Source organism: Acanthochromis polyacanthus, chromosome 14 (genome assembly GCF_021347895.1).
Source record: "Acanthochromis polyacanthus isolate Apoly-LR-REF ecotype Palm Island chromosome 14, KAUST_Apoly_ChrSc, whole genome shotgun sequence".
NCBI classification, from domain to species: Eukaryota; Metazoa; Chordata; class Actinopteri; family Pomacentridae; genus Acanthochromis; species Acanthochromis polyacanthus.
In genome coordinates, this window is record NC_067126.1 from 34,774,367 (window position 1) to 34,797,102 (window position 22,736).

General features: G+C 40.9%; 1 protein-coding gene across 1 annotated transcript in view; it reads left to right on the forward strand.

The window, feature by feature from the left end:
- LOC110952330 (collagen alpha-2(IV) chain) overlaps positions 1-22,736 on the forward strand; it is a 72,240-nt gene that overhangs the window by 8,867 nt on the left and 40,637 nt on the right. The window contains 1 exon segment of the mRNA XM_051959453.1: positions 13,614-13,694. Within this exon segment, the coding sequence (XP_051815413.1) occupies positions 13,614-13,694 (81 nt within the window).

The following is a 22,736-nucleotide window of genomic DNA, read 5'->3' on the forward strand; positions in this document are numbered from 1 at the left end:
TTTTTGAACAAACATAAGCGACAGTTGTCCAAAACTTATCCAGTGAGCCTGCTGCAGTGGCACAGTTCCAGTAGCTAACTTCCTAAATGCTGCACTTTAATGGATATTGTGCTTTTTTTAATATTTAGGAGTCTATGTGTGTTCCTACTGTGAAGCTAAATGTGCTGCTAATGTGAATACAAGATAGTTGTAGTTTTATAAATGCTGCACCTTAACGAATTTTTGTTGTGCTGCTTTTTGTTTATCAAAGAGAACATTTATTTTTCAAATAGTAGATATTATATTGCAGCCATTTGCAGCAATATTGACTTTCTGGAAAAGATGCAATCGTAGTCTGTTCAATAAACCAGTATTTAATGAAATGCCCAAAATGTACGAAACCATGACCTCAAAACTGTGTATTATGTGTTTATGTGTACCGCTATACCTCCGTTGTTGGTAGTTATCTCCATAAATGAGTGAGAAAGGCATCAGCACATGAAGACTTTATTTTACTTGGAGTGAAGTTCGGAAGTAAATTCATTGTGGACATTGTGGAAAATCCCCATATACTGTATACTTGTCCTTTGCCCTTGCTCCATCTCCCAGTGATTAATGGAGGGACACAGGGGTCCCATCAGGCTGAGCTGAAAGAATTCGTCCTCCCAGGCTTCAGTCTTCCAGTGCAGCTCTGTCCCTCGTTTCCTTTTATAGCCTCGTTCTGCCCCTGGTTTTCATCTGTCTTCTGTCCCCTCGCTCTCTCCCTGTCTACCCCTGAACGGGACACTCGGCATGTCCTCCCTCTTCCTCTCTCGGCTTGTGTTCACATTTCAGCTCTCTCCCCATCCGTCCCCCTCCTTCTCCCCGTCCTACACGTGCATCTCTGGTCGTCTGTCTCTCCTCAGCAGAGGTGAGTCTCCTCAGTGAGCTCAGATGGAAGGATTGTTTCAGCTGTGTTTACAAAAAGGCCATGCATGCCCCTTTCCCATAAAATTACTCTGCACGTTCTACTGCGCTGTTTGGTTCAACAGGTGTCTGCGCAGTGATGGAATTTCTGGAGTCATTTGTTTTAATTGGGTTCATGGGGAGATTTGAGGGTGAGGGCAGGGCCTGGCCTTGTCATATCTCACAGGTGGGATGAGACTCTTCATAATGTCTGAACTGTGACATCTCATCGCTGAGCTCACTGTTTTGCTTTGTGCATTTTTTTCTTCTGGAATGGAGTCATAGACCATTAATTTCCACCCCAGCTGTGGTCTAATTGATTAGGCTCAATTATTTCTTGTCATGGGAAGAATGTTAACAAAGTGAAATGCTCACTTTGCGATAACATGACCATGTCCAATTTCCCTTCTCTCTCTCTTGGTTTGTCTCTCTCTCATGCCACGACTGCCTTTTTCTTCTTTTTTATAGAAGATCAGTCTGCAGTCACTTTGGTCCAGACTGTAATTTCTAAACAACTTCGGGATAAATTAGGTATCCATGATGCACAGAGAATGAATCTTAATCGTTTTGTTGATCCTCTGGATTTTGAGAATAGGGTTCAAAATAGATGGATACACACAGCAGAAAGCTTCCGTTAAAGGATTCTGTTTGACTTTTTTTTTGTTTTGTATTGTCTAGCACCTATTCTACCAGACACTGGGATGTGCATATCATTTTCATTGTTTCTGATCCCCTAATGTTTCTTGTACTGCCAATGTAAAGGTTTGCGTTTGTGATTTTGAGTGAAATGACTCGATATCTATATTGCATACATTGCCCTGAAACTTGGTTTTTACACTCATGATCACTTGATTTTTAACAGTAGCATTCATTTTAGTTTTAGCTAAACTTGGTTTAGTGAAAATTAGCATACGTTTCCATGATAAAAGTTCAAGATGTGACCTGTTTATCAAACCTAAAACTATCATTTATTTTACCGGAGAGTCAGTAGAGTCCTCATTTTGACCCTGTAAAGAGAAAAATAACTAAGTTCACATCTCACCATTTCATCTTCTCTGTCTCTGGTTGCTACTCCAACCTCCTGATGATTATAGACTGATGTAAACTATTGAACTGATTATATCTAACCTGATTATTTACTTCATCCTTTGCAGTCAGTCCACATTTTGCAGGACTTTCTTCATGTTTGCAATCCATGTCTACTCAATAAACAGAGCTAAAAGGACATACATTGCTATTCTCAGACCTCTCAGGTATCCATGATCCCATCTGGATGTCATTGATCATCCCTGCAGACGGTTAAGCAGCAGGACTATGACTGCAACAAGGTCTGACAGGTTGGCCTGTTTGCTCCAAGCTCCAGAACAGAACTGGTTCTAATCCCACATCAATTTAGCTCAGTTTGTAGCAGGAAGCCCTGATTAGAAGTGTGGCCCGTGGGAGATTGAGTTGAGTCTCAGCGTGACCCGAGGCCAGTTAAGTGGAGGGAAGGTCCAGCTTTGTCAGGCCCCGGATCAGAAACCAGAGCTGTGTTTACACTGGAGCTCAGCCACAGGAGCACAGTGGGAGTTTCTACTCTGACCTGATTCCTTCAGGTCCCTCTCTAGTTCATGTTCGACTTCAAAGTCATGTCCTGCTCTCTGCAGAGGGAGTCTGCCTCTCTGCCCCTGAAATTCACTCTTACTACCCTTTTACTTACAGTTCAACTTGTAAAGCAGGCTTCTGTTAAACTTTGTGTCAGGATCATTATTAAATTAACTTGACAATTTCATGTTTTCCATGAAAACTTAAACTTTTTTCATGTGCTGACATAATTTCACAAGGATTTTCTAATCATCAATGAGCCTTTCAACACCAACCCCTACGGAGATATTCCATTAAAAATCAGCCATTTCCTGCTGCAATATTCATTTACCACATTGACAATCTCTAGATTGTATTTCTGATTAATTTAATGTTATCTTTATTGAAAAAATGCTTTTCTTTCAAAAATAAGGACATTTCTAAATGACCCCAAATGCTTGAACGGTAGTGCATGTGTATATAATATATGTATCGATGTATGTAAATGTATCGATACCAGGATTATGAGATTCTTGAATTTCAAATCTTGAAATGTTAGCCTGGTAGATGTACTTTGACCTTTAATTTGTGACCAAATGCCAAATACTCTCCTTAAATGTCTTGTACATCTTTTCTGTATGTGTAGATGTCTTTATTATGCATAATGATGACTTAGTGTCTGTTTTTAGACTTCCTCAATTACCCTTCCATGTTCCAAGTGTTGAAACTCTTTCATTGCCAATTTGGCCTATTTTTGCTTTGGTTTTTCATTCATGTAACTCTCTTCTAGGAGGTTTATGGTTGCGTACAGAGTCGATGGTACATAAACCCTTCAGCAGGAGCTTGATGAAGGTGTGGCAGGAAGCAGAATTAGGTGCAAAGAAGCAATGGTGCAGACAAGCTGTACTGTTTGTCCAGAAGAAGAAAAAACTGTGACAGCCTATTATGGCTGGCACGTAATTTTCCTTTATCGCTACAATGGAAGCCTTTGGGACATTTAGTGTTATATCAAGACATGCCTCAGCTATAGCTATAAGCCAAAATAAACATGGCAATGTTTGATGTTTTGCTTTTCCTGCCTCTGTATGCATGTGTGTTTGTTTTATAGTTTAAATCTGATTATTTGATTCGGCTCGACATTGAACTATTGCCGGAAGGCAAAGCTGCACAGAAAATATAAACTCTCCATTTCGACACGCTGCCCTACTTTTTGAGCCATTTTGGTTAAGGACATTTTCAGAAACTCTTGTAGTAGGAACAGCCTGATGGACAAAATCAGAGAGAGAAAGATCTTAATAAGGTATAAAAGTAAATTGTTTGAATTAGGTACAAGAGATCAGGCATTTGAAGGTAGTCTATGTACCCAGTTTTCCAGACATACATCCTTCAGCCCACATGTGAGTCACAGCAGCAGACAACAACAATGACCAGCAGGATTTGGTCTCCGACTCCCCTCACCAACTGTTCGCTGGCTCACTCAGACATTTGCGGTTTTATGTTTATACCTTCCCACTCACAGCCACAGGGTTCTTTTGGACATGTTTCTTTCCTCTTTTTATTCAATGAATCAAGAGCGTCCTCACCCAAAAACCTCCCCATGTTGTCTGGGATTCATTGAAACTACAGGGAGGCTGCACACAGCGTGGTGAGATGAATCAAGATATTGTTCGAGATCTGTCTCTTTTTCACAAATGCTAAACAGGCCTTGAACTGAGCACCAGGCCTTTGGGCTGCATGGAATCGTTTGGGAGTTTAAACTGTAAATGTGCAGAAGAGATCAAAGACCTGGATCTTTGTTAAAAAAAATCTGCAGCGAAGGAAGAAATTGAATCTTAATGTACGTGTCCACTCGATCCAGCAGTTTGCCGCATCCAATTCACTGTCTGTGTGAAATGCACCATGTTGCATGCTGGTCCGGTTTGCAGTGTGTTTCAAGCTGCGATCTGAGCTGCGATCCGGTGCAGCGTCTCCCTGGAGCTCATTTGCATAAAGTAGATTGGACCTCTACTTTATGCAAATTCAGTGTGGCGTACGGAGGTCCGACGCATCGCAAAGTTTTCGTCAAATGTCTAAACTAGACGTCATTGAACTAAAACAAGGACAGATTCAGCTACTGCACTAATGCTTTCAGAAATACTTTTCACTTTCGAAACAAAAGAGAAAGTTTGCGGTTGAGCTGCCATGCCAGTCAGACGCATCCGTCAGACTCAAGCTGAAAGCATCGTCATGTGACCACATAGTGACCGCCCACCAAGCGGGGGATTTTCAGATGCGGCGCATTTACCTGCGGGAAAAACAGATCTAGTGGACACGTAGCATTAAAGTTTTTTTTAAAGAGGAAACTGCGAAAATGCATTTTTTAATTGTTTGGATGAAAACAACTAAGTGTTTCTTGCTAACAAAATTTAATTAGCATAAACGAGTCGAACACGATGCTACCCTTGCACACTTGACAGCAGTTTTCAGGCTAAATATTATCAGAGCAGTTTTGATTACCAAGAAACAGACTGTATGTCAGTTCATGTGTTTTGTGTCACTTTCTGTGCTTCAGTGTGAGCTAAACTCAGGCAGCCTTCACGTCTGATCTATTCAGTAGTTGTCAGGGCAGTTCTCTACAAACCAGTCATGACAACATTTCAGCAATCATACATCAACCTTATGGCGATGGTAGATGAAATATCAGGGAATCACCAGAGTCAGTAAGATTCATCCTCTGAAGACTATAAATATCTGAGCAAAATTTCACTGCAGACACTTTCATTTCCAGAGCCGTGCTGCTACAGATTTTCTAATATTTGAAGTTACCTTTTGATTCATCCTTGAACTCCAGCTTGCATTCTTGCAGTGAATCCCTCACAGAGATGATTCTCAGCTGGCAGCAGGAACATCCGGCATCCAGGACGGAGATATAGTGCAAATATGCATCTAGACATATCACGCAGCTTGTTTCCATCACTAGATGCGTGTTACAGAAACTCTCCTCGGAGTTTATTGTGACCAGGTGTTTCAGATTCAACTAGTTTGCACTTTCCTTTGACATGTGCATCATTAGTGTGAAGAAGGACAGCTGTATCCTTGGCGAATCATAACAGTGATAGATGGTCTCACATACAGTGTGCAAATGTATTCACACACACACGCAAAGGAATGAAAGTGGGGAAAGAACACACAAATTTCCATAAAAGTGCGCGTTTCAAGGCACACTGCGTTATCAGTTTGTCATATTTAATTAAAGGTAATTGTGAAATTGACCAAAGCAATGTGTCAGCGTGAGGTGAGAAATTAGCTTAGCTATAGGTGAATAGTTTACTTTTTTAACCTGTGTTGTCTGCAGCAGCATCATGTCTATTTTGACACGTTGCTGTGTCAGATGCAGCAGTTTATAGTCCAGTATAAATGATAAAAACACACCCTGTATGCTGTGATATTTCTATTTTTCACTTTAGCAGTTAACAATCGGCATTTTCGGCAAGGTGACCATTTTCTGACTGACTGATTGGCTGTTTATTAGATTTGATTTTCCGTATTTTTCTGATTATTATTGTGTTTTTAAGCAGTTTCTGATTAAATAAATAAAATATTGGCTCTGATGCCAGCCAGCAGCCTTTCTCTATCTGTAGTCACCATCCTGTGGTCTTGAGCAATGTCCAACCCTCAGGACAGGATCGGTGGGGTTGTGGTGGAAGTTTGTGTACTTTAAAGGCTCTTCCTTGTATGGGCTGCAAATTAGCTTAGACTAAATAAAGGCTAACCTTAAAATAATGCTGTGGCGAACTTGTTAATTCTATGTATTAGCTCATGAAATACACGAGTCACCAGATTCAACTTCAGCAGCATTTTAAACCTACAGTTCTACAAATTGATTTAGCAGATGCTTTTATCCAAAGTGATGTACATCTGAGAGTAGATAAAACCCTCAGGAAGATCTAGTTTAGCTGAGTCTCAAAATGCACTTGAGGTAATCAGATGCATAAAGATACAATCTTAAGGAGTGAAAAGTTGTGCAAGAAAAAGAAAAAACACCCTCATGTAAATAGCTTCTGTCTTTTCTTTTGTGCAGAAACCCAACAAGTAGTGTTTACAAGAGCTGTTGGTGTTTGCTTCCATGAATGATCTCCCTTATCTCCACAGGCTTTGTTAAGAAAATGTCAACAAAGCTAAGATTAACTGAGAATGATTAAGTTAATGTTGGTTGCTTTTTACTTAAAATATCTCAACCAGTTATCAGCATCAATGTTCACAACGTTTTTTTTTCTAGTTTGCTCCTCTTAAGCCCAGATGTTAAGAGTTCCTTCATATCTTGGACAATTACCACAGCTCTCTGAAGATCTCCTAAAGCAGACAAGCCGTTGTAGAAGGCAAATGACATCTACAAAGTCAAACAGAGAGATCAGACATTCCTCTTGGCGAAGGTCAAAGTGGAAAGGTCTCAGGTCAGATCCTTTATTAAGGATAAACAGCAGCTTCAGCCAAACAGCCCACAGATCAACCACTCAGTGCGCCTTGTAGTGGGATTTAGTTTCTTTTGACTCTCGCGGCCTGAAGAATCTTCATTATCTCCGCAGCCGTATTTTACACCTCTGTCTTCAGTTTTAATGTGTCGTCTTCCTCATAGTCAGTGAAGCGAACGGACCATGTCACCACTAATGTCAGATCAAACGCTCATCTGAGCTGCAACCGTCTGTGATCTGTGTTCGTCTGATACCTCAGGATCTCACACAAACACCGTTTAGGCTTCGGCGTTTTGTTTAATGTGTGTAAACTGAGAAAGCAGCTCAAAGAGGCACTTAGTCATTTCCATCATCATCCACTCTACTCGAGTCAAAGTCTGAATGTTTAAATGTTTAAGTGTGGAAGATCTTTTGGCAGAAACAGTAAGTTTAAAATGAAGTGCATCCTACTTCTTTTCGTCCTTCTGTCTGTTTATGTTTCTAAATTACATTTTACATTTGGTAATAAGGTTTCGCGTTTTACTGCGTGATATGCTAAGATTAGCTGTGGAATGTGCATACGATGGACTCACATTTCTCTCTTTCTTTTCGTGCCTGTCTGTGTGTGTGTTTTATGTCTTCTCCACCTTCATGATGCATTTTTTAGATTCCATGCATTTCTTTACAAATTCAGTTTCTCCTGTTTTGTCCCATTTGTCAACCAGATCATGTGTTAATTTTGTCTAATTTCGTCAGTCACGATTATGTGCGCTCACGATTTCCCTGAAATACACCACAAGTCTTCTCATGATCTTCATGTTTTTGGAGGCAAACTGCAGCCTGAAGTCATAAGACGTTGCCCTAGCTCTACCTCCCGCTCAAAATCCGCCATTTTTTCCCTCCATATTTATTTGTAATTCGCCCTCAGTTTGTTTTGTCTCTGTGTTTCTTCTGTTTTTGTCTTGTCATCATCCTGTCCTCCGGCCTGAGCTTCTTTGTTGATCTTGGCTGCATTTAGCGTTGACAGCAAGTGCTAGGAAGTGGTTGTGTCTGTGGTAAACCTAATGTATACAGCACATGGAAGAACCAAGACCACAGGGTGATTCAGGCTTACCGCAGAAAATCCCCACAAACCAGACATCCTGGTGTCTGAGTATGCTGCACGATGGCGGTAGTTTATCATTGTAGCAAGCTCTACATGGAATAATGACTTTTGGACAGTTGGCTTTTTAAAATGTCTCTTTGGGATCTCAGTATGTCATGAATGGCTTGAGGGAATTCCTTCAAATTTGTCACAAACAGTCACTTAAACTCAAGGATGAAATGATTGCACCTGTGGTCATAACTTAAGAATAAATTTGCTAGTTATGGCAAAATTTCACGCAAATGCTTTATCGGATAAAACAATGTTGAATCGTTCAAGGTCAAAGGCCAGCTTCACTGTTAAGTCATAATCCTCTACATCAGGCTTTTCCAGCATCATAACTTAGGAACAGAACTGAAAATTGTGAACATATTTCACATTTAGTCAGATCCTGAATTGGTGACACTAATCTTGGGTGCTGTGGTGATTGTATAGATCCTCTATGTAGCTAAAGACGTGTTTCAGGCATGTACAATGTAGAATTTAGACTCTTCCTTGCAGCGGAATCCATATTCAACTTCATGTTCTATCAGAATCTGCTGAGCGTGTGAACAAATACAAGGACTTAAACTCTGTTTCTTGTTTTTCTCAATGAACTTACACACTTCAAAGTCTCTACTACATATGTTTTATGAGGCGACATGGATGTAGACAATGAGACAGTAGATTAGAGGCTTCTGTAGTGAACACACACAAAGGAGATGAAAGAAATGACTCGCTGTTAATTAAGAAATCTGTAAGGCAACAGGAAGAGAAACACTGATTCATTCACTCCCAGTTGTCCCATTAAATTATATACGTAACAACGATGTCTAAATATCTTTATTCTCTGTAATATCTGCTCCATAATAGTGACCAAAGCTGTTTGCTGTCATTGTAATTCCTTGCAGTATACATGCTAAGAAACAAATAAGTTACACATATTAGCTCTTAACCAGTTAGTGTAGCTTCTTTCTTTGCTTTGTTAATATGCTCTTAACTTGAAAAAAATGTGTAAACACAGATAATCATACGCTCATTGAAGAAAATATGCCCAGTTTGTCCGTTATCGTCCAACATTGGAACACTACAGCGTGCATTATTAGATAATAACCGCACAGTGCAGCACCTGTTTCCAATAAAAAAAATGGAATTGATATCCAGAGTATTCACAGAAATACTGCCTGACTTTTTCCTGAAAGCATTAATGACATCAATGTACTTGGTGTATCTATCACCATAAGGGGAAGTGGAGAAAAAGTGAGCGTGAGAAAGTGTTATGTTGACCCAGCTGGTTTTGTTTCATTAGCTGTACAGTACATTGAAGGAGTCGGAGAGAGGCACCGGTGCAGCCATAAAGAACAGGGAGGCCACAAAAACAACATTTCTCATTAAGAAAGACGTTCATCTGAGCACCTTGTATGCTTCGAGGAACTAAAACTCTGGTTTATCTCACAGCACTTTGTCAGTGTTTAAGTTGTCAAAGCTTCAGGGATGGAAAGTAGAGAAACTTTACATGTGAAAAGTTCTGCTTATACAGTAGACGCCCCTACACATACATACACACAGGGTCAGAAACACGTATCAGTGACAGACATCTACCATGTAAATATGACCTCATTGGCTTTATTTTTACAGACTGATCCAAGTTATTTACTTATTCTAATAAATCTTTTTGCAGAGCGGGGTCGTTCCATGAGACAGCAAACAAGCGTATTTCCCCAAATGTTCTGTCTTTCATTAGCGGAAATGATTGATTTCCTCCAGATGAACATGTCTTAAATGCTTTTCACATTAATACTCCTTTTGTTGCTGATTGTGGTGAATAAATGGAACAATTCAAAACTAATGAACCCTGACAAATGGAGACATAAGCTTTGCTTCGACTGTCAGACCCCATGTTGGCTCTAAGTGGAAAGCAGCCTGTTGTTATTTGAGCCTATTAATTTTTGCTCTGTGTGATCTGAGAGACAAATGCACAGGTTGATGTATATTTGCCAACTAATTTATTTTAATATGTTTTCATGACAGAAATAGTGTTTATGTCTGAGCACGTGCTTTCAGTTTTGAGGTGAAGCAGATTGCTGAAGGCGGTTCACGAGACGTAAAAGATGATCATGGCTGCAGAGTCGTACTGTAAACGAGAAGCCACGGATGATTAATTAAAGCAGACAGGATCCCAGGAACTGCCCAGGTTTATGGTCTTTGTTTCACTTCATACTCGTCGTTGTTTGACAGCTCTCCTAACAAAGACCAGGGAGTAAGTTTTTTATATTTTTATCTTTATTGAATAGGGAAATTTTTCATGTGTTCTTTATATAAAAACAGCCTTTTTGCTTCGTCTGGTAAAGCTTTCAGTTCTCCTGTGTTGAGACTGGGAAGTGGTTCTGTTTCTGTGTTATGCAGGTGCCGGATTTATGAAGTTCTTCTGAAGGACCCCACACTGTGGTGCAAGGTGGTCTGGATTTAAGTCGGTCTTATGACATGTTTGTCTCATTCTAGTCTATGTATCTGATGTGGGAGATGGTTAAAAATCCCTCTTTATGCTTTCTTCTTCTGTCTTCTTATGTCGTCATTAGTCGTGTTGATTGCTTCCTCAACAGATTCTGTGAGCACCTATTGAACTTCAGATCTTTTAGTTGTCCTTTGAACTTCTTTTTCACTGTGCCACCTTAACATGAGGTCAAAACCCGCCCTGATGCTCCTTCTGCAGGTTCCACATCATGTTTTCTGCAGAAACATCCTCCGATTAATTGCAACATAACCAGAATATTAACAACTTGCCAGCAAAAAGAGTAAGAGTGAAGGAATACATAGAATTAGTGGCGTGCTGCTGTCCAGTATTTGCTTTCCTCATGTGGATCTGATGATTGAGGATAATAAAATGATCCAATCAAGTACAGAACTCAAGAAGTCATGTGGACTCATCACCGCGAGTTAAATTCATAATCGTCAGTACGAACACAAACTGGAAATGAACTAGAAGCCAACAGTATATTGCTATTGGTTTAGGCCAAATGCACTGAACAAGTGTCAAAGCACGGATGGACAGATGGATGTTTTTGAACTTCAATTATCTCAGAAACATTTAATTGTTTTCCACGATATGATGCATTATTGTTGCACTGTTTGCAGCTTTTTTGAAATGATGCAGGTTAGAGCTCAGCTTATTAAAACGGAATTATAAAACAATGCAGTTGGCGAATCACAAAGGATGCCATTTATTAGCTACATTATAGAGCGTCTCTGACCCAGAATTTAAACTGCAGTGTCATAGATTTTACTAATTCATGAATTGCTCTTTGTGTGACAGTCGTGCTCTTGATGTTGCAATGCTCCAGTCACATGTTTTAAATCTATTACATGGTGAATATTTAACCAACGCACAACTTTCAAAATAGCAAAAATCAAATCGCAATTGCAATATCTGTTAGAAATAGCACAATTAGATATTTTCCCCAAATCGTTCGGTCGTAATGCAAATAAATGCTTCCACACGCGATCATCAGACTTGTTTCCAAGGTGCGGTGGAGATGTGGAAAAGGTGATTTTTAACCAGTGGTAGGTTATTGTGATTGTGGGTGAAGAAAACAGGATACCGTAGCACAATCCTATTGTCCTCTCCTGAAGCCGCCATCAGCTATTTTGAGCTCCTAAACTGTAAAGTAAATTGATGGTGCATTGCTCGGTGATGTGTAATTGCTTTTATGGGAGCCATTCCTTTGTGTGTCTGTGCGGAGATGACGCAGTCTATTGTCTGCGTTGGACTTCCACCTCGATGTGGAGAAAGGTCATGCCGTGACTCTGCTACATCCTCGCTGGAATAAGAGTGGCCTTCGCTTTTTCAACTCCTCCGCTTGAGAGAAGTTAAAATAGCTGTGAAGGTGTTCCCCCGGCTTGATTTTGGGTTTTCTGTGTGTCGCATAAGGAGTTTAAATTTGGAGTTTGAGTGAAGAATGTTGTTTTTTTGGACAGTCTGCCACCATAGCGTGCTGGCTAAATGAAACCCATCACAGCATGTCGAGATCAAATGGTGTTTTGAATGGGACTCCTCACATCCACTGATAGCCAATGCAGAAATGCCGCCTTGTGCATTCCATAAGAGAGAGGAAGAGGGTCTTTTTGTTGGAGATAGGGGATCATTAAAGGACAAAGTCTCCATAGCATAAGGAGGTCTTTGTGCGTGAGGAGGGTCTCAATGTGGCCTTTGTGAACGAGGACGTTGGGATCTGCTGTCAAAGCAAAGACAGTGAATTTTTCTGATTCTTTATCTGCTGCTTTGTTGCTACTGTGGGCATAAAGTGGTCTTTTAGGGCTTTTTTTGACAAGGAATAGGGGGATGGTGTTGAGGCGTTTGCAGGCTATGGTATGGGTGTGTAGGTGGAGGATGTAGGCAGACGTAGGAGGGAGGGACGTCATTAGATAAACCAGCTACATGGAGCCTTTCTGTAATGTGGAGAGTCAAAGATTTACTCAAACATGCTAATTAAAAACCCCTTTTTTCAACTCATTCCCTAAACTCTGGAAACTTGGAGTTGATGCAGGCTGTGTGTGTTTTTGATTATCATTCACTCTCAGGCACTACAGGGAAAAGTTCAATGGAATATTTAGAACTTTAAAGCTTTGTTTCCAGTCATGTGTTTAAATGGAAACAGTGCCGGAGGGCTTAATTAGACAAAAATTAACCCACAAATCTATTAAAGGAGCATTTGGTCAGTCGTGCATTAATTCTACCTGTGAACTTGAGCTAATGTTCTTGTGTTTTGCAGCATTGAGGGTGCGGTTCACAGCAGGTTCTGTTGTGTTTATAGATTTGTCAAGGATTCAGATAGTTGTGCTTCTGTTTCTGTGAGGTAAGATATGTGGTCATGGCACAGAAACGAAAGGCACTAGGATTGTGAATTGGATTTTTTTATGTGAAACACCGCATGAAAACTTCCATTCTGGCTTTGTTAATGCCTCCACCGCCCTCCGTTAGCTTTAGGGTCTTGACACTTCTGACCTGTGGGCTGGGAAACCCCATTTGTGTGAGCGCCTTCTTTGATCATGCCTTGTCCACACTGACTCCACAGGCTGTGTCTGTCTGCTTGTGTCACGTCTCGCACAGATCGACTCTGTGATGGTGGGTGGTTTGGTTGGTATGCAGACATCTAAAGACAAATTGTCCTTGTTGGTGGCTGGGTCCGGCCGCTCGTCATGGACATACGGCCCTTCCGTCATGACTCATTCGAACCGCCTCCCAAACATCCTTTCAGCAACACCGCACTTAATGTACACAGCTGCACAAAGAGCAGTGCAACAATCATCCGCCCGAATGCAGTACTGCTGCTGGCATAAACAACAAGTGCACTCACAAACCGCAGAGTAACCAAACACAGCCGGTCACACCTACAGCACATAACGTTTTACCCCACACTGGGTCCCATGTAATGCCCAGAGGAACCCAAGCAATGCTATACAGACACACATCAGGGCTGAGGGTATGCAAATGTGAACGTACAACCCTGGATATCTGTCTCTGACCCCTTACAGCCCAGATCTGACCCTCATGTTGTCTGTTTTGTGTCTGACAGGGTGGGAAGAAGCACAGTGGCCCCTGTGGAGGACGAGACTGTAGCGGAGGCTGTCAATGTTTCCCAGAGAAGGGCGCCAGGGTAAGTTTCTCGCTGTGACCACTCTTCCAAACAGCTCCGCAAACCCCCCTCTTTCTTCATTTCTTTCTTTTCCTTCCTACATTTCTGTGTTAACCAGCTTTACCACTTGGTTTTCAATGTGCCAAACCAAAAAAGACCATGATCACACATGATGCTCCTCCAGATGTTAATCAGCTTTGAATAAATTGGTTGCTGAAGGTGCATAAGTTCTTTCAAACCAGCTCACATGCAGGTGTACATATCTCATCCTCTCACATTACATACTTGTGATCCTATTCGACATCTTGAGCAGCAAATAAATGGGCTTTGGGTTTAGTATGCACTTATTGAGAAATGAGCGTGTACATCGTTGGCTGTGGAGTTTCCTTAGAATCAGCTTATGGTGGTAAAATATTGCTTTACCCTTTAAATATAAGCAAGCCATCCATTCTACTTTTATTTACTGCAGAGTGGCTCAGATGCCCAGCAGTCAGGAGGATGTAATGAATCTTGCACCTTGTTAATGAGTTGTTTCTGTTACCAACCCATGGGAGCGACACGTGTGATCACGACCTATAAGCCCTCCTGTGGGTAATTAATGGATCACAACAATGCAATGTGAATTAGAAATGGAGCCGAATATGAGGAGCTAGATGGTAAAAGTTTGGTGTGGCAGCTGGATTTCTTTCAAAACCCTCAATCGACAAATCTGTACATCATGGATGTATGTGTTAATTTCCTCTTTTGAAAAACATAAAACAAAAAAGGTTTTACACTGTATTTTAGTCAGTATTCATCTGTTTAAGATTGAAATCTTTATGCACCAACCAAAGGTTTCATGGAAATTTCAGAGCGTCCACTAGCATCCCACTCAATGCTTAAAGCTGCTGTCCGGAGTTTCCGTTTGTTTTCAATCTATGTATCATTTTTTAACAAAGCTTAAATGTGTTAGTCTAGTTCGATACTATAATATAAAGTTAGAATAACGCGATATGAAAATTTATTCCTGAGCTCCGCCTTCCTCTCATAGACCCCCATGTTTGCTGCCGGTTGCTGCCGACCAATCAAGTTCGAGCTTCAGCTTTGTCATGCTGTCAATCAACGGTTACGCGCACAGCAAGCAAGCCCATGCAGAGGTGGGCGAGCTACGCACTACGCAACCGCGCGCACATTTGTTTTAGTTGTGGAGGAGAGAGCATCAGGGCTCAGCAACTTCCAGAAAAGTTACCAATCCCACAGCTTGTCAGGCCAAGAGACTGCAGGACGTTTTTTGGCTCGGGGTGCTCGCGTCGCTCCCCGACCACGGCCTCCATAGCCCGCCTGACGGCTTCGTTTAGATCCCCGACCTCTGGAGGAAGATGTTGGGACGTCTGGGACACACTCTTCGTCAGAGGAGTCATGCAATTCTGAACTCTAGATAGAAATAAATAAACAATGTAACACATATACACGCGTAAATGCACTAAGTTTGATAAACAACGTCATTGAGAGGGATACACGAGTGTAATCACATATTGAAACTTTACTCGTTCGTCCTAGCAGATTCATGTTATTTTGGTATTAGGACAAGTTAGACTCAATACAGCATTCTAACGTAATTCCTTTATTATTTACTAAATGTACTAAATGTAGAAGAGGGGAAAACAGCAAAACAGGCGAGATGCTGCAGCACTCCGGGCACTCCTCTCAAGTACTGCGCGCATGCACAAATAAAGGGGCGAAATCAGAGGGAGGGAGGGTGGGACCACCAGTGTTCTGGGAGACGCTGCGATTCAAACTCCGGACAGCAGCTTTAATGGTTATTTAACCAGCTGAATCTCAAGCAGTTTCTGGACTTTATTTTTTTGCTTCTGTCACATTTTTACTCACTGTGGATTCATGTCTTAGTGCAATATAGAGTCCTGCACCTCTATGGACACAGCACAATTGTAGTAGAAGTACAGAGAACTCAAACACATCTGTTGTATACACAGTAATGCCATAAATCATGAAAAGATGGAAGGAAATGCAAGGATTTTTCATTTATTTTACAAAAAATGAAAAGATTGATGTCTGCTATGTGGAAACATGACCTGCAGTTGAGTTGAAAAGTCCCTGAATTTTTGTACAGTGACTGTTGGCTGCAGTGAATTTGGGTTTTCACACAGTTAAGCAGATAGAAACAAGTTCAAGCGACAGCAACAAGCGATTTCAATCGACAAACCTAATAAAAACTACCTTGTACTAGATAGGTCCAGTACTACCTGGGAGCAATTTACAATCAGATGATATCATCTGCAAATTGTGCAAGTCCACTGTAAGTAGAGGCAGGCATGTGAAACACCTGTAAGCACAACCATATGCATTTCAAACATCTGGCCTTCTACCCAAATACAGATTCAGGGACAGATAATCGTGTTGGTTGAACAGATGCCGATACAGATAATGACGTCTCGACACCTCTAATGTGAACGTGTTCCATGAACATTCAGCCATATGGAAGACTGTGCTGCTGAAAGTCATTAGTCTGAAACACTTATCACACTTCCACACGGTTTAAGTCATGAAATTCACACCATTAGCCCTTATTAAAGAGGGGGTCAGAGTGGAAGGAGCGTCTGGTGTGTGGGAGAGTCATTAGATGAATGAATGACAGAGAAAAGCGAGTGTGAAAAGGTTTGAAATCAGAGATACAGACATAGACTAAACACATTGAGATAACAAGCTTATAGTGAGTAACTGGAGTTGTGCATGATGAAAGGCACGGTTTCACTATCGCACCGTGTTCCAGACACGTGCAGCAGCTTTCAGATCACTGAACTCCACATCCTTGAAGTTTTGTAACTTCTAGAGTCAGATTGGCAACTTTCAACAACTGGCCACATGTGTTTAGGAGTTCAATAAACACGGTTTCATCTGTTCTGCCGGTTCTTCTTTTCAGGAATACAACATGCTTGAAATAGGGATGTAGTGAAGTGGTTTCTGGGTAATGTTAGGTCTCATAGATTTGTACAGGAAATGACTATAAATGCCTCCAAAATCACAGCTACGTACTAAACTATATTAACTGCAGTGTGGATAAAATAAGGACCTGTTGGTTAAGAAGAGATATATCTAGTCAAGCATTTGGAGTTTGCTCAACTTCCAAAAAGTTTGTAAGACAAAAGGCTGAAAAAAAATCTTGATTGTTGGTAACTGAAGATGCATCACAAATGTGGACTTTGGTATAACTACTGGCAAGTGTATGGGGGGTTTATACCACACCATTTTATTATACCACCTTGAGGCGCATTTTATAAACACTGATTCATTTTTACATTTTTGCAAAATAAATAATCAGAGAAATTATCCTTCGTTTTTTTCTTCGTTTACAATGTAAATCAGTTCAACGTTGTTATACTGCACGAAAGACATGTTTGAGTTCCCTCTACTTGTAGCCATTGTTGTGCTGTTTCCATAAAGGTGCAGGACTTTATATTGCAGTAAAAAAAACTCAGTCAACATTGAATAAAAAGTATCAGGAGCAAAAACACCAAGTAATCAGTGATATATTATTCACATTTAACCAAAAACCACAATCCTTCCTTCGCTTAACCAAGTGTTTTTATTGCCTAAACTTAACCCTAAATGGATGACGTTTCTCTGCCCACATTCACCACAGCTACCCTCCCGCAGCCGGTGAATGTTGTGCTTCATTTATCACCAGAAAAGCTGCTGGAACATAATTCATCCAGTTTATATGAACAAAAATGAAAATCTACACAGTGTCATATTTTACAGTTTAAAGTTCTGCTACTTTTTTAGACATTTCAAAGATGAACCCTGAAGACGATAAACTCGTCAGTTTACTTTGTATCTCTTATCTTGTAAAGGGTGTTCATAGGAACTATAAACGTCTCAGCTGTGTGATGTGGTTAAGTCAAGGACTGAAATTGACTCTTATAAAACTCCCCTGCCTACCAGTAAGAACAGCTCCTGAGGGAGATATTCTTTAGAAAATACAAAGGTGAACACAGGAATGTCAGGCGACTGTATTTTGGCGAGCCCTGAGAGTTTAGTAGACCGGCTTTACAGTAGGTCTGACCTTTGAGTTGCACGCTCGCTATGGATACAGGAAACCCCACAAGGAGTCATAGAGAAACAGAGTGAGGAAGTTCCACATTCCACATCCCAAGGTCACAAAAAAATCCAGTGACGGGTTCAGCAGACCTCTTTCCTCCCTTCCTCTCCTTCGCTGCTGCTCAGCGGCATCCAGATGTGAAGGATGGGATTTGTATCGTCCACTGACAAAGTGTTAATGACGGTGCCAAGAAAGGGAAGATTCCTTGGCACGGTTTTTGTTTTGTCTATGAAAATAAGTTAGGAATTACAAGTGGTATGAACAGGTCTGCTGGAAATAACATTTCTCATTTGTTAGTGAGAGATAAGGTTCAACTTTCCGAGAATCCGGGCATTATAAATTTCTTCCAGTTTATATATCACTTGTTGTCTCTGACTCATTGCGTGCACATTTACACTGAAAATTTTCCAAGCTTTAATAGACTTAATGCGACTAAATGTTCCCCCTATTGTTTGTGAACACAGTGGGAACCGAAATGAGTCCCCACAGATTGTTTATCCCTTTATTTTCTCTAAGTTTAAGTCTAGCTCCTCCTTTAAATTTCCCCTGAGGACAGTCACGATGATGAGTCCTTCTCTGAATGACTCAGACTGATCCTGTGCAGCTGTCTGGATTGGCTGAGACCTGATGCAGCTGTCATGATTAGATAGGTTGCTAATGGATAAATGGTGGCCATAGTCATGTCAACATCATGGCGTGGCTGCTCTGTGTTTTAGTGGATACTCAGTTATTGGAGCAGAATCACTATCATTTTCTGAGTTTTGTTTTAACCTCAAATTTTCTACTTCTGATGCACAAAAAAGGATGATAACTGAGACCTATAGCATCTAATTTTACAGAGATGATCACAGTAAAGAACAGAAGCAATTGTAAAGCTGCTGTAGTCTGCTATATTTATTAGCCCTCTGAACTTCAAGCAGTTTCTCAACATTTTTTTCATCCCCATCACATTTTTACTCACTGTGGACTCACCTTCACTGCAACATACACCATATAAGATGATAATCTGTCATTACTGTATTCATAGCTTGTTTTGTTGCCACCAAGTGCCCAAAAAACAGTGAATGCAGGATAGAAGCAAGATGTGATCATTGCAGGAGCAGAAGGGAAATGCTTTGGTGGAAAAGCTGTCACATGAATGAATGCCAGACTTCCCATGCTTCATTTTCTCAAATATCCATCATGATGGAGAAAATAATAAGTATGAAGATAGATTGCGAGTCTGGACAGAAACGAAGGATAGACAGAGAGAGCGTGAGAGCAACTAGAAGAATGAAGCAGATTGTTTAGTCAGGACCAAATATGTTAATTTCATGGGTTTTCTGCTCTGGGGGGAGAAAATAGACTTTGACAAGCTGATTCTTAAGCTGTACCACCGTTGTAGGTTTGTAGAACACCATCACTTCCAATAATCCTCCTTGTTCTGTTGTACCATTAGTGGATGGGTAATAAAAAGGAGAACAAATGCCATAAAATGGAGTTACGAGAAAATAAATTAGAAACAAAGGATCCGAAGTAGTTCACAAGGCTGGAACACGGGCACAAGTGTAATCGCAAAACTGCACTGGCATCTCGACAAGTAAAAGCGTACACAAATAAAGGATCTCCGAGTGCTGCAGGGTAGGTGGTGTTATAAAACAGAGCATTTAATGGTTTCCAAAGCAGGGAAAACCAGGACAGCATGAGAAACTGAGCACAAGGCACTCCTCAGGCATCCTCAGCCAAGAACATACAGTGTGTCTGTAGATCAATGATGTCTTTTGTCCTGGGAGTCTTTCAGAAACAGGGTGTGGTACAGAGTTTTACGCAGAAAAAAACAAACTTAGAAGGTAAAAGATCAGTAATGTCATTTATATGAGCTCACTGTCTGTCCTCAGTGAACACTTTCAGATGGACATATAATGAAAAAAACACAGAGACAGAAGACATGACAGGGCAACAATTAGAGACAATCTGCAGATTGGGAGACGCTGTCCTTTCCACCATGGGAAAAGCTGCCACAGCTGATGCCGGCCAGGAAATGACACACGTCTCAGGAAGCCGAGCACAATGACAGTCCACTGATCTTTTTTTAATATAGACGCGCTCTGTTTTTTGTGGGAACAACATCGTCTGTGTGTTTGGACTCAGCTATAAATGGCAGAGATTTCCTTGTTCCATGAAAACAAGTCCAGAGATACATTCAGAATCCAGTACCAAGGATATCATATGCTTTCATGTCTGCTCAGAGGCAAGAACTGAGAGGAATGATTTGGAGGATTTGTGAAAGATCAAACAGCAGTTTGGATAATCCTGAGAGCTTCAGAAGACAGCAACTGAACTTCTCTGCTGTAGTTCCTAAAGGCAGTACAGCTCTCATCCAAGAGGCGTTTTTAGTTCTCACTGTTTGATAGGGAGTCCCAGATGAATAGTGACTTATTAATGACCTAGGTCAATGTTAGCTCAATATGTCAATGGTGTTGAGACTTTCTGGGGAGAGATCTCAAGACTGCATTATAAGAACCTCATTAGTGGTGCCATAGGTGGATGTTCCAGTAGAACATAGATGGCTTTCTTCACTGCTCCCTCAAACCATCTGTCTTTTTCTGTCCAAAACGTGAACATTGCTTTACCTTATAGAAGTGTCCCTTATCTTTTAGATGCAGGTGAACTGCTAAGAAAGTTTCACCACCATTAACTTCGGCATCAGTGGGTCATTAGCCAAGTGAGTTGAGGGTAATTCAAAATTTTTCAGCCCCACTTGCAAACATGGGAGGCTTTCTTCCATTTTGGGGCCTAACTATATACTATAAAGTCCTATATCATCTGCTACAACTCAGATGTTTAAAAAAAAAGAGAGAGGAAAGCTTCAAGCTGGTGTGCTGTTGCTACAGAACTGTACGTCCATCCACACAGCACAGCTGGCAGAAGCAGCCAAATGTGGCTTTGAATTGTCCAGTAGTGGACCTTCCTCACCCAACATCCACCATCTGACTTCTGTTTCCCAAACTGAAATCCCACTTATGTGATCACCATTTTCAGAGGGATGATGAAGTCATGCATGTTGTTCAGAAAAGCAAAGCAATAGTGGAGCCAGAACATCCATGGACCAAATTAATTGAAGTTAATGGAGGCGATGCAACAATAATCTTTCTCCTGTGATGTTTTCTGGTGAGGCAGAGAACCTTTTGAACTACTTTTGTGTTTCTGGGAATCAGTCAGAACTGAAGAAACCTCTTGGATGAGAGGTGAGGCATCTTCAAAAACCAAAAAAGCCTCTTGGCCTCTACTGAAGCTATTAAGATTAGCATAACCTATATGGCTGAGAATCCACAAGAAACCTCTTTTAATAAATGTTCACCAAAGATTGGAAACCCTGAACTGTTTTTTTTGTTGTTGTTTTTTTTTGTGGTTTTGGCTTTCTTTAAGCCGTAAGCAGTGAGGACAGTTTCAGCCCTTTAGAATCATAAAAGTCACAGGTGCGTAGCATTAGTGCCAAAGCAAGGATGTTTTTCTTTCTCTCTTACAACATTTTTGCCTGGCAGAAGTTGTACGAATGCGAGGCCGATATTGTAGCCTTAGCGAACTGTCTTCTGTTTAAACTCTTGAACTTACATAATTTAAGGCTTCTTTGATTCGAGTTTTTTTCCAGCAATGGTCAGTAAATTTGATGAAACATGACAGATTGCTTCTTTAAATAAATTGTCTGACAGAAGAGGGGGAGAGATGAGTCAGTGAGCTGATTTACTGGCACAGACATCCTTGACAGTTCGTATTAGATAGCTTGACATGCTCAGATACCTTGGCAAAATACATGATATGTCGTGGCAATCTTAAACTTTAAGCCCGATTCCAAACCTGCAATCAGGATCCTCATCCATTCTTGTTGCCCCTCTCCTCTGACCATGACCTTAACTGGGTTCGAACAGGATAATGATGTACAAACTGGTCTGTGCGTGTGTGAGTTCAAGGGAGGGGAGTGAAGCAAAAACCTGCTGCTATCACTAAAGCTACTGGACCGGAGGGTTATCGTTGCCAAAGATTGTTGGAAAGAGGAATTCAGCAGGGATCACAGGCTGGCAGTGTCCTGTGTGAAAATTAAAGCCGCAAAGCCGTAGAAAGTATCAGGGGAAATACTTAGACAAACAGACAGTAACCAGCTGTTTGTGTGCGTTAACACAACACAATGCACCAGACAAGAGACAGTAAGGGATAGCATTGACAGCTGTTGCTACTGATCAGGAGTTCTGAAGATGAAGCAAGATTTTTCACCTAGACTCAGATCACACTGAACATACAGACTGTGCATCAGAATTCTTTTTGTCTACAGTAAAAAAATCTCTTTTTTCCATCATTGTCAAAGTCAAATTTGATCCACTGTTTTGTTGCTGTGAACCAGCTTTAAGAGCCTTTAAAAGTGTCTCACTCTTGCATTTTAAGATGATGGATGCCGTTTAGGAACAAGAGGACTGTTGTTGGTGAGGACAAAGGAAGACCTCTGTTTGCCTAACACAAAACCGCAGGACTCTCCCAGCAACCCTGTCTCTAAAAATCACATTCTCATACAGCTGCATTCTGAACTATGTTTTGAAGGAAATGTATTTTCTGCCAGATCGCATTTGTTTATGACGTAGACGGGGCAGAGCTCATTACTGTGGTAACTCAGAAAATAGAGGAGATGTTTCTGAAATGTTGGGCGAGGGTGATATCTTAACTGAAACTGTTCTTGTTTTTCTAAACCCAACTATGTAGCTCTGGTGCCGAAACCTAGTTAAACAATGAGTGAAACCCCAAAATGAAGCTTTAGTCTAAGAAAATTGGATACATACTTGGTCTCCTGGACTTTGCGCTCTTTCAAACTTGAAGCCTTTTCTGGTACTTCAGTCCTACAGTTCTGTGAAAAATATACTTAATTTGAAAACGTAAATGAAATTCAGTTCAGAACATACATTTTGGGAGACCGGGTTGCTCCCACTTAATGTATC